The sequence below is a fragment of the Pyricularia grisea genome (assembly GCF_004355905.1).
Source record: "Pyricularia grisea strain NI907 chromosome Unknown Pyricularia_grisea_NI907_Scaffold_1, whole genome shotgun sequence".
Taxonomy (NCBI): domain Eukaryota; kingdom Fungi; phylum Ascomycota; class Sordariomycetes; order Magnaporthales; family Pyriculariaceae; genus Pyricularia; species Pyricularia grisea.
The window spans coordinates 3988264-4002207 of record NW_022156716.1 but is presented as its reverse complement, the minus strand read 5'-3'; the positions used below and the strand labels follow the sequence as shown (position 1 = coordinate 4002207).

Here is a 13944-nt window from a genome sequence, read left to right as displayed (position 1 = left end):
CTGATTATATTGCCCAATTTCGGTCGATGCAAAGGGATGCAGGGGCCCTCTAACCGGGGAAGCGCATGTTTAAAAGCAGGAAACTGGAGTCGAGGCATGGTAGGTCTAAGAATAGATACCGGGCGGCCCGACGGAGATTTGCGTCGACACTTTTGCACCGGTGGTACTGCATACGAAAGCCAAAAAAAAGGTCTGCAGCCCTTTTGAGAATTAAAAAAGACGCATTATCAGAGTAGAGAGATTTGTCAGGACCGTCACACTGGAATAGATGGCGTGGCGGCTGTCCAAGCCGGGCTTCCTTTGCGGACGTAACATGCCGAGTTCGAAGTGTTCTAGACCCTGACACCAAGTGTGACCGATTCTATATCGTTGCCGTAGAGCCGTGATAGTCTGCCAGTTGCGTCGTCCAGTGAACTTGTCTGCATTCGTTCGGTGATTCCGAAGATCCGCCTACAGAGGGCCATTTGCGTTCAATCACTCATGCCGGGTAGTCGACATTCAACGGTAGACTACAGCTTCGGCAAAAAAGAATAAAAGAAAAAAAAAGAAAGAAAAAGAGTCTGGGCTTATCTCTGGTACAATGGCGATAATACATCCAGATTTGCGCGTATTAGAATTCAGGGAATCATATGGCTTGGGACTTACAGCTTTGAGTTTGCCATCTTCTAGTTTGATAACTCCATCTCCGTGAGCATTAAGCTAATAATTTATACAAATCAGGTTGGGACAAGGGAGAATTGAAATTGGGATGGGTATCGTATAACTGTTTGTGCCAATGGACCCAAGAGCGGCGCCTGACGGAAAATAAGTAGGGATTTTGGATTGATGGTTCAAGTCTTTGCCTTCATCTTCCGTATGACAACCCTCTGACCGTCCCTCTCCCAGCCGACGCCGTCTTCACTCTGCAACTCGGACCACGTTCTGCCCGCCGATTTTTCCAAGAATCCAACATCGACGGAGAGGTAGGAGCGGCCCACACACGACAGCGCATGCCTCCTCATGGTGGGTGCGGCAAACTCCATCAGCTTCGCCTTGTGGCCATCGACCTGACCCCTCAGACGCGCAAAGGAAGCATAGTTGTCGTGGGCCAGGGCGTCCAGCACGGCGTCTACCTTTGGGTCGCGCAGGCCGTACTGCAGGCGGGCCACGTGCGCCTCGGACAGGTCGCCACGGCGGCAGGCGGCGTCGAGAACCAGGTAGCCGACGACCTCTTGCAGCTCGACGCTGGTGAGCGGCTGCGCCACCGGGTGGATCCGGCGGAGGAGGTGCTGGATGGCCGGGTGGTAGGACTCGGGAGTCTTGACGAGGATGGCAAGCCTAATGTTGAAGAGGTAAACCTGCACGGCAAAGTCGTCGGCGCGCTTGGTCGCCACGATGGCTTCTCGGAGCTTCCGGAGCGCCATCATGACCACGACGAGATCCTTGGACTTGGGCCCGCCTGCTGCCACGGCGGCACCGTCGGGTGGGGGAAGCCTGGGACCAACTTGTTTTGTGGCCGAGGTGGGTGCGGCGGCAGCATCTGACTGCTGCGATGGTGCTGGCTTCTTTCCGGTGCCGATGCTCATCGAGGCGAACTGGGCGAGCAGCGAGTCCCTGTCGCCAGCATCGGAGCAGAATGTGAGGTAGCGCTTCACTATCTCTGTGTAGTACTGATTCTGGGTTCTGTGATCGAGCAGCCTACACAAAGATGCGACAATAATCGAGGCTCAGTTTCTGGTGTACTTGGCAATGCGGTTCCCAAGCAAATCATATCTGTCGTTACCTAGTCTCTCCCTTGGATGGGAGTCCCATGGCCTCCAAGGCATCCAATTCCACAGGCTTTAATCGACCCCATGCTCCAGTTGGCCCTCGACCTGGAGGCATGTCTTTGGAGTACTGATCACCAAAAAAGCTCCCCAAGGCGTTACGACAGCTTAGTGAGAAGGTAAGTAGATTCTCTGACGGGGTTTTGTTTTGGTTCCGGTTGTTTGTTGTTGTGACTGAAAATTGGAGATTTGTCGCCTAGTATTAAATCAAGCACGAAATGCCGCAAGGTACTGTACCGCAATAAGTGTACCTATTCTACCTACCTGCCTTATCCTGGGTGCCTTTTGCTTCTTTTGTCCCATCTGGGGGAGGCTTCTGCCCAGACAGGCAGGAACCGAGTGGGCTTAGCAGTCATGAGGGGCAAAGAAGCGTTATCTTATCGATCACATGACTCCCCTAATAGAAAACAGGTTTCCTGTACCGTTCTTTTCAATGCTTTCAACCAGAACAATAACATCGTTGGGACCAAGACCAAGTAGTTTTAATGTGGAATACCTGAGCTTTACAGCGTCTTTGCTTTCAACTCGTATTTTGCTGTCAAATTCCACGTCAGTTGTGAAATAAAAAGTAGTGAATCATTAAAATCTGGGGTATTCTGTCGATATCATCTTATACCTGTTCCAGCGGCTTTAGATATCAAGTAGCACATCCAGAGACTCGACACGCATTGAGCCGCTCCAGATGGGGAGACCCAGCCTGAAGAAAAAAGCGACGTTCGCCCTGGATGGATCCGTATCATGCACCGCTGCCCGGCCCCCTCCTCAAATGCCCGGCCCAACATCAAACCTAAATCGTCCTATCCTCACACCCTAGCCCAGAGTGAAAAGACTCCCTTGGCATACTCAACAATCTCCTCCCCGCCCAGTTTGCTGTCTCCGTAGACCCGATCGACAAATGTGATGGGGACCTCGGCGATCGAGTAGCCCATGGCCTTGGCCGTGACGGCGAGGGCCATTTGCATGCTGAAGCCGCGTACGTCGGTCGTCTCAAATAGCTTCTCAAGCACGTTGCGCTTGTATAGGCGGAACGAGCCTGTCAGGTCGCTGACGCCCGGCCTCAGCAGCGTGTCGGCTAGGATGTTGGCGCCCTTGGACGTCATGCGCCTCTTGAGGTCCCAGCCGTGCACGCCACCACCTGGGGCGTACCGAGTGCCGGTGACGATGTCGTAGTCGGCCGATTTCTGCGTCTGGATCATCTGTGGTATGAACTTGGGGTGGTGGGAGAAGTCGGCTATCAGACAAGGGACAGAGTCAGCCTCAATCCTCACCACAACGCATAATTGCTTGTAATAGCAACGTCTCCTATCATAAATTCGGGGTGCATGCTCATACCATCCATGATTATAATGAAGTTGCCCTTGGCGAATTGGAGACCGTGGACGTATGCTGTGCCAAGTCCTAGCTTGCCTGTCCTGGTCTGGAGAACGACGTGGGGCTTGAACACCTCGACGAGCTGCTTTGCGACATCTTGTGTGCCATCAGGGGAACCGTCGTCGACAATGATGAGCTCCCAATTGATGTTGCTGTAAAGACCCAAAGAGCGCAGTGCGTTAGCGACGAAATGTGGCCAATCCCCGCTTTGCTACCATTGCAACGCCCAAGTGAGTACCGACTTTTCTGTAAACGTCTTGTTCAATAGCCAGGTGACGATGGGCAGGTTCTGGCGCTCGTTGAAGGTCGGCAGGATCACTGAGTACAGGTCCTTGCCGGAGCTTGTCTTTTCTGTTGGCGCCATCTTTGTAAAAGAAGGGGTATTGCGTAGATGGATATGATATGCGACAACTAAATCTCGGCCTGGATCTTCGAATTTCCGGTGGATGTGAAGGCGAGATTTTGCCGGAAGATTGATTGATTGTCAATCTCGAAAGGAGCGTCGGCGGTGGGTTAGTCGATTCGGAGCGGCGTCAAGGTCAAGCTGTCTTTCCCACGTTAAGTTCAGCTCACAGTTAGTTGACTTGCTTGCTCTTCGACGTGTCTGTCTCACAGCGCGACGAACCCCAGACCCAATTGAATTGCAACGTAAAATTGGATGACTAAGACAACAACCCCTTTTTTACAACCGGTGTTTCTACATAGTAGTTCAGCATCGTACCCCTTTAAGATCCCCACCCAACCTTGCACATAAATGGCTGCCTGTCAGTGTCTTTTCCAAGCTCATATTCGGCAAAAGTTACGAGACAATTCAAACCTGACAGGAAATATCGATTTGAGATGTGCAGCTACCAAAAACCTCAAAATTATCTCCAAGAGACCAAAAACCAGGTTTGTTGCGGCAATTTATCCCGCTCCCGCTTGCTGCAAGCATTTTTTCCTACTTAGGTACTTACGAAGTAGGTTGTCTTCTTGACCACACGCAATCAACATCACCAAACACAATAGTCCAAAGATTTTACTTATCACCATCGATTATATTTTCGGAGTCGCTTCACCTCCAGCTCCTTTTCCAGGACAACCATGACCAGCGCGCCTTTATGCATAATATGAACGATGATAACACATGAAATGCAAAATCAACCTGGGCGCCAGAAGAGACCCACTTGCCTAAGCTTCTCGACCATATGCGGTAGAAGCCATCGCCTGAGGAATCGAAAAATAAAAAAATAAAAGAAAAGAAAAATACGTTTCCTCGGCTTTTGGAGAAAAATAAAAACAGAAAAAAGAACATTGAATATAACCATGTAAAATGAGGAACAAAATTACTCAGTATATGCCAAAAGACGTTTTCTAACAGACAAAATTCAAATGGGTATATAAACACCCCGTTTCAATCATCTTCCCACTCAAAACATCTAATCTCTCTGCTTCTCCATCGTCCTCGTTCGGCTCCTGCTCCTCAGAGAACTCTTGAAGCTGGAGAAACTCATCGTCTTGACAAAAGACCTGCCCTCGGGGTCCTCGCTGCCCTGCGAGAACGGTCCGCGGACGACGGCGTGCTCGTTGAGGAGGTTGAACTTGCGCTTGATGAACTTCCAAGCCTCGACGCCGACGACAAACACAATCAGACCGCCAAACACCAGTCCCCACTCCCAGGTGATGCCGCGGTGCTTGAACACGTTGGTGTTTAGGCCCGGGATGTACACGGCCAAGAAGACGGAGAAGAAGGCAATGACGACGGACCAGAACAGGAACCTGTTCTCGTAGACGTCCGCGAAGAAGGGGAACTTGCTGGTCGAGTCCGGGTTCAGGCGGAACATGGAGCGGCGGAGCGACTTGAACTCCCAGGCCGAGATGAGAATGAGCCACGTCAGCTCGGCAAAGACGGCGGCACGGGCCTGGAAGACGACGTTGCACGACTCGGAGTAGGCCGTGTTGCAGTCTGTACCAAGTTGGCCTCCTCCAACGCCATAGACGATGATTACAAATGTCATCAGCGTGCAGGTTCCCATGATGAAACCATAAACCAACATGTCGACAAGGATCTGGTTGGTGAATACACCGCGCTTGGTAGAGTGCGGGGGCTTGCGCATAATCTCGGCGTTTGCCTTTTCACGCCCGAGACCAAAGGCCGGGAACGAGGAAGTAAGCATGTTGATCCAGAGAATCTGCAGCGGGGAGATTGGGAAGACCGAGGTGCCGGATGCGTCCTGGAAGCCAAGGCCTGCAATCAAAAGGATGACCTCGCCGACGTTGGAAGTCAGCAAGTGGAGGACGAACTTTTGAATGTTCTCAAACATTCGGCGACCCTCGCGGATGGCGGCAACGATTGAGTTGAACTTGTCATCAGTGAGCACGATCTTGGAGGCGGATTTAGCCACGTCGGAGCCCGAACCCATTGCGATACCGACGTCTGCATTGCTCAGGGATGGAGCATCGTTCACACCGTCACCGGTCATCGCCATGAAGGCGGAACGACGACGCAGAGCCTCAATCATTCGGGTCTTGGTGTCGGGGGCGCAACGAGCGATAACCAGCGGCAGCTCAGGGAGCGCGTCGATCTCTTCATCAGTCATCTTGTCAAAGTCGGTAGCCTTCTGAACAGCAGACGCGGCAATCTCTGCGGGGAGCACGCCCATGTTGAAGGGCAGAATACCGACTTCTTTGGCGATGGCAGCGGCAGTTGCAGGGTGGTCGCCAGTAAGCATGTGAACCTTGATACCAGCGCTTGAACATTCTCGAATGGCGGGGGTGGTCTCTTTGCGCGGAGGATCGTAGATGCCGACCAAGCCTAGGAGCGTAAGGCCGCTCTCGATCTGACTACGGACGTTATCGTCGGACTTTTCGGGATCCTCGATTTCGGCCTTGCCGGGAACCTGCTGTTGGTGCTTGAACTTGCCATTCCACTTGCGGTACGCGATTGCCAGAACACGCTGACCCTGAGAGGCAAAGTCGTTCATCTGTTCGAGGATGGTTTCCTTGGCGGCGTCGTTCATCTCCTGGATGTCATCGCCCTGGCCGAGGTGGCTGCAGAGATCGATCACACGCTCGACAGCACCCTTGGTGAAAATGAAGCTGTCGTTGGTGGGAAGTCCAAAGTCGTTGTCGGCGGGGGCATCGTACACGACGCTCATCCTCTTGATGGTGCTGTCAAAGGGGAACTCGGAAACCTGTTTCCAGCCCTTGCCCTCCAAAACCTTCTTGCCGCGCTCGAAGCGATGCGCAAATACTTGCAGGGCAATCTCAGTGGGCTCACCGGTAGTCTGCCACTTCTGCTTCTCGTCATCGTAACGGACGGTGGCGAGGTTACAAAGTGCGCCAGCCAGCAAGAACATGCGAAGTGTATCTGTCAATTCGGCAGGAGCCTCGTCGACCTTTTTGGGCTTGTTCTCAGCCTGGTTAAGTTTCTCATCGGGAACGTCAAACTTGAGAGCACCGGCACTTCGCTCGGCATCGTAATCACGCTTGGGCTCTTCTTGGCCAGGCTTCTTCTCCACATACGTGACCTTGCCAACAGTAGGGTCGCTGGGGTCCATCGAGTCGCGAACAGTGTATATCCTGGTGGCAGGTAGCCAGACCTTCTTGACTATCATAGCGCCTTGAGTGAGAGTACCCGTCTTGTCGGAGCAAATGTTGGTGACGCCACCAAGGGCTTCGAGTGCGGAGAGATCACTAGCAAGGAGTAGACGATTAGCAATCAATTCAGGATCAAAGTCATCGACAACGCTAAGCAGCTTCCCAGTATAAAAGCTGCGACCGCGAATTTGACTTACCGAACGACAACGTTGGCTTTGCGCATGACACGGGTGGCCTGTACCATTGTAATGGTAAGGACAGCGACCAGAGACTCGGGAATGATGGCAATACCGGTGGAGATGGCGTAAATGACAATCTCGTGGCTGATTTGGAACTTGTTGACTCCAAACACAATCACAGCCAGAATCAGTGCGCAGCCAAACAGAACATACGCGAGCGAGGCCAACTTCCTCTGGAGAGGAGTACCCTCAGTGAGACCGAGGAACTTTCCGAGAAAGTCGTAGACGCGCTTGAAGAGACCAACGATGGGCTGACGCTTGCCGTATTTCCTCCAGTTCATGGAACGGCCGGCCTTGGGCTTCTTGCGAGTCGAAGCGGCGATCTTACCAACCTCTGTCTGCATACCAGTCTCAATAACAATACCACGGCCACGGCCCTTGCGGACAACAGTGGTAGCATAGGCGATGTTGACACGATCGCCAATGCCGACCTCCTCGTCCCTCTCAGCCAGCTTATCAGATCCAGGCACTGTAATGGAGTTTTCAACGATTTTGTCAACAGGCATAGATTCACCAGTGAGTGACTGCTCGTCACAAGACAGGTTCATCACTTCGAACAAGCGGAGATCGGCGGGAACGGTGTCTCCCGTCTTCAAGATGCAAATGTCACCGGGAACGACCTCCGCACTAGAGTTGAGGAAAAGGAAAAGAAATTAGCAACCCAATGTTTGAAATTACCCTAATCGGAACAGGATCCAAGGACTTACTTGGGAATGACCTGAGTTTTTCCATCCCGCAGAATGGTAGCACTAGGGGAGGACAATGCTCGCAGAGCATCCATCTTCTTCTCAGCGCGGTACTCCTGTACGAAGCCAATGGACACATTGAGAACAATGACGGCTGCCAGAACAGCGCCCTCAATGTAATCAGAGATACCAAATGACAAAGCCATGGCAAATATAAGAACCTTTATGTTGCTGTTAGCTACTCAAACGTTTTGCTATTTTGTAAGATTATAATTCAGGCAGAACAGAACGGTCAAACATACCAGGACCATCGCATTGAACAACTGCTTCAGGAAAATGGTGTACCAGGGAATTGCACCACCTGCATCGAGCTCATTTGGAGGATACTCTTGCTGAAGCTTCTGAACCTGGGTCGACGTGAGACCCTTTTCGACATCGGTGCTGAGTTTAGCCGCAACCTCCTCCGTCGGGAGGAGGAAGGGATGGCGCTCGAACTTAGATTCGGGCATAATTGAGCCTCATAACAGGGATTTTAGTGGACGATATTCGGATGGAACTTCAATGTCCCATTTGTGTGCAGCTCAGTGACTGATAAACTGAGAGCGGATGGTCCGTTACTGAGCAAGTAAATCCTTGGAAATGCTCGCAAGATCGACAGAGGTAAATCCTCTTGCTCTGCTTGTGTTTAGCAGAAACTAGAACTCTTCCTCCTCGTTGTCGTCGTCAAGTCAAACGGAGATTTTCGGATTGAAAATTCCAATGTCTGAAAGGAAACATCGAAAAGAATGACGCAGGTTCCAAGAATCCGGGGACCAGTGTTTATAAAGGAACAGCGCCAAGAACTCAAGGAGGGAAAAACACAAAACCAAAACACCAAGACATCGAAGGCATGCCGAGCCCAGTCTGCACCCGTGTTGGCTGCCGTTGTATGTGACATCAAGCATCAGAGGATGTACCAAGTCGCCAAGACAGCCAAGGGCTTGGGCGAGTGAGCTTACAGGACGTCGATAAACATAGTTGCGTCGTTGGGCTGTAGTGAGGTGCAGCCGCGTATCCGAATTGGGCGCATTCCGTCATCCCTCCTACCTACGTGCTTGCCGCTGGCATACTTGCGGCTCCATCCTCCACCAGACCCACTTCAAGTACACGCCAAGGTATCTTGGCGGCGGCGTGCTGAAATTTTTGATGAACACAACCCCCAAAGGACCGGGAGGATCACTCGCCGTTTTTGCCGAGGACAAAAAAAAAAAAAAATCGTTACTCGTGCCGTTGGGACCTGAGAAATTTTACTTTTTGGTACTGGATAATATCTATTTGCTTCTCTTTTTGTTGCGATACGCTGTCACGAGATCATTCCTAATGAGAACTTGGTGTCAAGCACTATTTTTCTGGAAAATGCTGCTTTTAGTATTTGGTCAGGGCTAGTCGGTGAGCTCACCTCTTTGGCGTTTTCGTCGGGGAACGCTAAAGAAGGGGGGTTTTTTTTTTCCTTTCCTTTTTTCTTCTAAAAGACGACTCTGCGTAACCTTGATAAACCTAGTCCACTTGGATTACTCCGGGGCGATGTGTGGCTTGGCATACTCTCCAGCCAAGTCACAAGACAATCATTAAACCGACGCCTTGCTTGAGCCAGGAATGGAGAACCTGGCAACTGCCAAAATGGCTTGCCAACCAAGTCAGACGTTTGGCTTGGGGCAGTGTAAGACAGACCCTGAACACCTTACTCCCCGTAAAAAAATTCAATTTTCTTTTATCCATTTACTGACTTGGCAATTGCCATTGCGTGTCCGTGGAAGATATATCGCGTAAAACGGTAGTTTTGGGCTCCGATACCAATTTGATAGTCGGCAGGGCAAACCTCCGGAGACCGTACGGCAGATGTCAATTTACGGCAGGCATAACGCTCCGGCTGAACAGTGCGTTAGACAACGAAGCAACCCCAGTGCGTCCGATACACACTTGGCACTGTCTTTTTTTTTTTTTTTTTTTTTTTTTCGCCTGAAGAATGTTTCTCCAGTGAGCAGAATATGTCATCTAATTAAGTTAAGTAGTTGAGTAAGTTCGTAATATTCAACAGATTGTTCCGATGATCATTTGAGTCCCCCTCCCCTAAAGAAGCCTTACCTGTCCATGTTTGTTCCTCATCTGAAATTCGCCCACACGTATGAGCACGTCAGAATTTTGATAAAGCCGGAAAATACCTATGGATTGCTGCACTCGGCTACATGCAACCCTCTTCGCCGTCGTCATCACTTCTATCTTTAATCGTACCATGTGTAAAACTCAGCAGCTTTAGGTTCCACATTGCCAAGAGCCAAGAGGCGCTGACCCCACGCGGACACCTTCAAAGAGGCGACACAAAGAAACTTGTGGAAACAATCAAGAGACCAAGGTGCGGTCTAGACGCCGGCAATGAACCATGTATTCACAGCTTTCATAATCTCTGGGCACTCTTGACCATCCCTAGGCACCTAGCTCCCGTTTACAAGCCTTTTTTTTCACCGACCTCCACTGGCTTGTAGTGGCTCAGAGCGCCTATAGGATCTGCGCACCAGCTCGAGGAGATCAGAGAAGAAAATTGCCTGCGAAATCGGCTACCTCGCGAAGTACTGTTGGGAGGGAAATGAGTCCTCGTGACTACTTGTTGGACTGCAAACTGTTGGTACATTTTGAACGTCTGGGTAGTACATGTTGAAAATCTCTTGAGTGTCCCGCTTTGTCTATGATCAACATTCACCTACTATAATATACAGTATTGTGCGCGGGGTAAATGCGCCTGGACGTGAGTGTCGCATCCATATCCTCGCATGATTAAATAATATTTGAGAAGCCTCGCTCAGATGACCATCACAAACAACGAACTACTCCGTCCCGGTATTTTCGTTTGCTGGTACTCAGTTGTCGATCTTTTGCTTGGTACCGCTTGAAGCAAGTTAACGGTAAACATATCTGATAAACTCTTCATCAAAACCAAATATCAAGCTTATAGCTGCGCAAGCCGCGTTAACTGTGGTAGCGCTAAACTCCCTTTCTTCAGTGTGACGTGGCGCAAGTGTAAGTTGTGCGCTTTTCAGCATTGGAGTCCCGGGGAATTGTAGAGACTTGCATACAAATGTCTCAACCCGGGAAGCTCCCCGACGTCATATTCCCTTGACGCGAAGTTTGGTCTGTTGCTCTAGTGATATCATCCGATCTTATCTGCACTTGAATTAAGGACTCGTTGCGGATTCGGAACGAAGCTTACCTTGACAAGAATGTATTCCATTCAAATGTGATATCTCGCATTGACACATGGGCATGCTGCCAACAAATACAATACGAGTGAGCCAATTGCTAGAACACGTGCTTTAGGAATTGAGTTTGAAGCTATAAGCCCACTAGAGCTGTTCTAGTTCTACGTGTATAGCTACAGTACAGTATGACATGCAGGAAATGGCGAGCATGGCCAATCGGCTAGAGAAAGTCGAGGCATCTTTGGGTCCAGACCTGTGTGAGCTGACATGGTGCAGGGTAGGTGAGATCCAAAGACTGACTACGGAGTAGATGGAGGGACAGCCGTATTCCCCGCAATTGACGAATGCACGCAATCATTCCCCAGAGGCAGATCTGGCGACCGGGCCTTGCGGACCACGCATGAGCAGGCAAGCCTGTTAGGGTAGCTGAAAAAGCGGGGTTTTGCTCAAGTCTGCCTTTTGAAGTTTTGAGCTTGCCCCCCGCAGCCATGTCGTTTTATCCTAGTTTCTTTTGTTTTCTTCGACTCTTTTGCTTTCATAGACCATCAAGAATGTTTTGTTATCGAGGCTTGCTTCTCAAAGTAAAAACCAGCTTATTCCGTGCACAAGAGAAGACTGGCTGCCTCTAGCGATTGATGAGTACCGACTGTGTGGGGTGAGTATATGTCGGTACTTGTCACCAGGGCAGTGAGAGACCCCGTCAAGTCGCGTGATAGTAAAAGTTACTGAATACAGTCTGAACTCAGGTCCGCTTGGTGGAGGACTCGATTGACTTTGACTGGGGATGTGGTTGGTCGTTCCAACGGCTCTTACTCAATGTCATCCTGTAGTAACTTCTCAACCGACCCGCCGGCTTGTACACGCTCGTCATGGTGGGCGGGGATGTGAGGCTAGACTTTCTGTTTCTGTTGCTGATTGGCGCGCTGTTTCTATGTGTGCGACGTGCATCTCGGAAGTAGCATCAACATTGTTCCTTCCACCTCCGTTTGTATCGAGCTCGAGACCTCCGCTTTGTTCCTTGAATAGGCTTTCTCGAACCGTTTCAAAGCTATTCTGTTTTCATCAATCATTTGACAAGTCTTCCAACAGTATTTTGCCTTATTTTACATTTGGATTCAACCCCAGGGCGCATAACGCAGTTCTATCCACACAGCTTTACCGAACAATTATTACCACGCTACTCCATCCGGTAAATTACGTCACCATGGCCAGTGAAGCTCCTACCGGTAAGCTCCTCCAGCTCGGGTCAACCGCGCATCAATTGTCCATCAATTAGGATAGGCGCAATGTCTATCACGACTCGCATGCGACCTTTGTCATTTTCATGATATTATGGACATGTGGACGGACTTTGACCAATGCGCTCAGGGCATTTTGTGACGCCAGCTACCCCTGTGTTGTCCCTGGGCGCAGCTCGGAGCTCCTACAAGCTTCAAACGCAGACTGGTCCAGAAGACTGCTAACACAACCTTTTCTTGCGAACATAGCCGCCACATCTATTACCGAACTTGGCGCTTCCGAAAAGCCACCTGTCGATCCTACCACTGACTCCGCGACTGAAGGTGGCGACAATGGCACGGCCGCGGCAACATCCACAACTCCAGCCCCTGCCGCCGACACAGAAGACAAGGCCAAGTCAGAGGCAACAGATGCGCCAAAGGAACCGACCAAAACATCTGTAGCCGAAGAAGGACCAAAACATACACCAGCTGCAACGGCCGATAGTACGTCGAAGCCTGCAGTTGGCGTCACAGCTGCCGTTGCCTCGGCGGTTCCGGCGGCACCGGCGCAGCTCCCGGTCCCGGGTCCTGTGACCGCGCCTTCATCCACCACAGAACCAGCCAAAGCGGCAACTAACGGCGCTGCCACCACTGAGGCGGTTGAGACCAAGAATGACGACGCCAAAGCAGGCGACAAGCGACCAGCTGAGGAGCCAGCGGCTGTAGACAAGTCTGATGGGCCTGCCACAAAGGTCAAAGATGCAGTCAAAAAGGCAGTTGAACCACTTGCAAAGAAAATGAAGACAGACGACAAAGTTGACAAGGCCGAGCCAGAAAATAGTACTAACGGCATCAAGCGAGGCAAGTCGAAACGTGAGAAGAAACCGGCGGCGCCTGTGGGAAGGACCGAACGTAAAACAAGAAGCCAGGGGCCTTTGTGAGTGTTTCAGGCAAAAAGTCCAAATTTAATTCATCACTGCTACCTTTTGGGGGAATTTTTATTCTTCCTTGCGTGTTCATAATATTGCATTATGAAGCGATGGTTGCTGCCGACGACTCTTATTCGGCGGATATATATTTTACTACGTGTTGTTCCGTGGTCATCCCTAAGTCAGGGGGAGCATTGTCTGTCCTTAATTTCGAAGTGGTTTCTGTGTTGAGCAGGTTATCCGAAAAAAAAAAGGGCAATTATTTCCAAATCAATAGTTGCATTTCATTTTCTATCGCATGCCCCGTCAAAGGGCGCGTGTCTGTCCGACTTCTTCGCGTTGCAATGCTTTTTGCGCTAAGGAGCTTGTTGCCCTTGCTGTGTTGATTCGCTTGTTGGTAGTTCTCGGGGCTGGAACACGTATATAAATAAACACACGCAAGGCGGCGTGTCCAACTCTTTAAACCCATTTATTAGTGCATTCTTGAGCCGGGCGCAACGGAAAGTAGCCGTTGAAAGTTTAGTAAGCGCAAGAATCATTCAAGCCACTTGGCATGGGTAGAAATCTTGCGAGCAAATGGTTTCGTGAAGCAAGTATCTAGTGGTTTTGACTAGTCGCGGATATAAAAGTTTGTAACCCTTGGTATTGGTTTTGCCCATCGCCATTACCTGCGCAGTGATCGCCGACCGGATGGTACCCTTTGAAAAAAAAAAAAAAAAAAAAAAAAAAAAAACCTGTCGGACAGGCGGGCTTGTGAAGGTATCAATGACTCCCGCCAACTTTACCAGAGGTCGAAAGTTTGGGGGTTGATTTTGAACCCCCCCGTGTAATATCCATATGCAGGCCGGCGTTGTTCTGTGCGACATACCTACAGGTATGGCG

The 13944-nt window shown here is 50.5% G+C and overlaps 4 protein-coding genes across 4 annotated transcripts; 1 reads left to right on the top strand and 3 right to left on the bottom strand.

The window, feature by feature from the left end:
* Positions 1 to 662: 662 nt before the first annotated feature.
* On the bottom strand, positions 663 to 2099 carry PgNI_01221 (uncharacterized protein). Its single transcript, XM_031121295.1, has 2 exons — positions 1763 to 2099; positions 663 to 1677 (listed from the first exon to the last, which is right to left on the bottom strand). Exons 1-2 carry the CDS (start codon positions 1861 to 1863, stop codon positions 831 to 833), a joined length of 948 nt encoding a protein of 315 aa, XP_030988039.1. The 5' UTR covers positions 1864 to 2099; the 3' UTR covers positions 663 to 830.
* A 176-nt stretch (positions 2100 to 2275) lies between these two features.
* PgNI_01220 (uncharacterized protein) lies at positions 2276 to 3742 on the bottom strand. The gene is made up of 3 exons (XM_031121294.1): positions 3419 to 3742; positions 3138 to 3328; positions 2276 to 3036 (listed from the first exon to the last, which is right to left on the bottom strand). Exons 1-3 carry the CDS (start codon positions 3538 to 3540, stop codon positions 2609 to 2611), a joined length of 741 nt encoding a protein of 246 aa, XP_030985978.1. The 5' UTR covers positions 3541 to 3742; the 3' UTR covers positions 2276 to 2608.
* Positions 3743 to 4085: 343 nt separating this feature from the next.
* PgNI_01219 (uncharacterized protein) lies at positions 4086 to 8435 on the bottom strand. The gene is made up of 4 exons (XM_031121293.1): positions 7983 to 8435; positions 7702 to 7901; positions 6953 to 7621; positions 4086 to 6851 (listed from the first exon to the last, which is right to left on the bottom strand). The coding sequence occupies exons 1-4, from the start codon at positions 8187 to 8189 to the stop codon at positions 4595 to 4597; spliced, it is 3333 nt and encodes a 1110-aa protein (XP_030986676.1). The 5' UTR covers positions 8190 to 8435; the 3' UTR covers positions 4086 to 4594.
* Positions 8436 to 11917: 3482 nt separating this feature from the next.
* PgNI_01217 (uncharacterized protein) lies at positions 11918 to 13678 on the top strand. The gene is made up of 2 exons (XM_031121292.1): positions 11918 to 12139; positions 12401 to 13678. The coding sequence occupies exons 1-2, from the start codon at positions 12118 to 12120 to the stop codon at positions 13072 to 13074; spliced, it is 696 nt and encodes a 231-aa protein (XP_030986337.1). The 5' UTR covers positions 11918 to 12117; the 3' UTR covers positions 13075 to 13678.
* Positions 13679 to 13944: the final 266 nt, after the last annotated feature.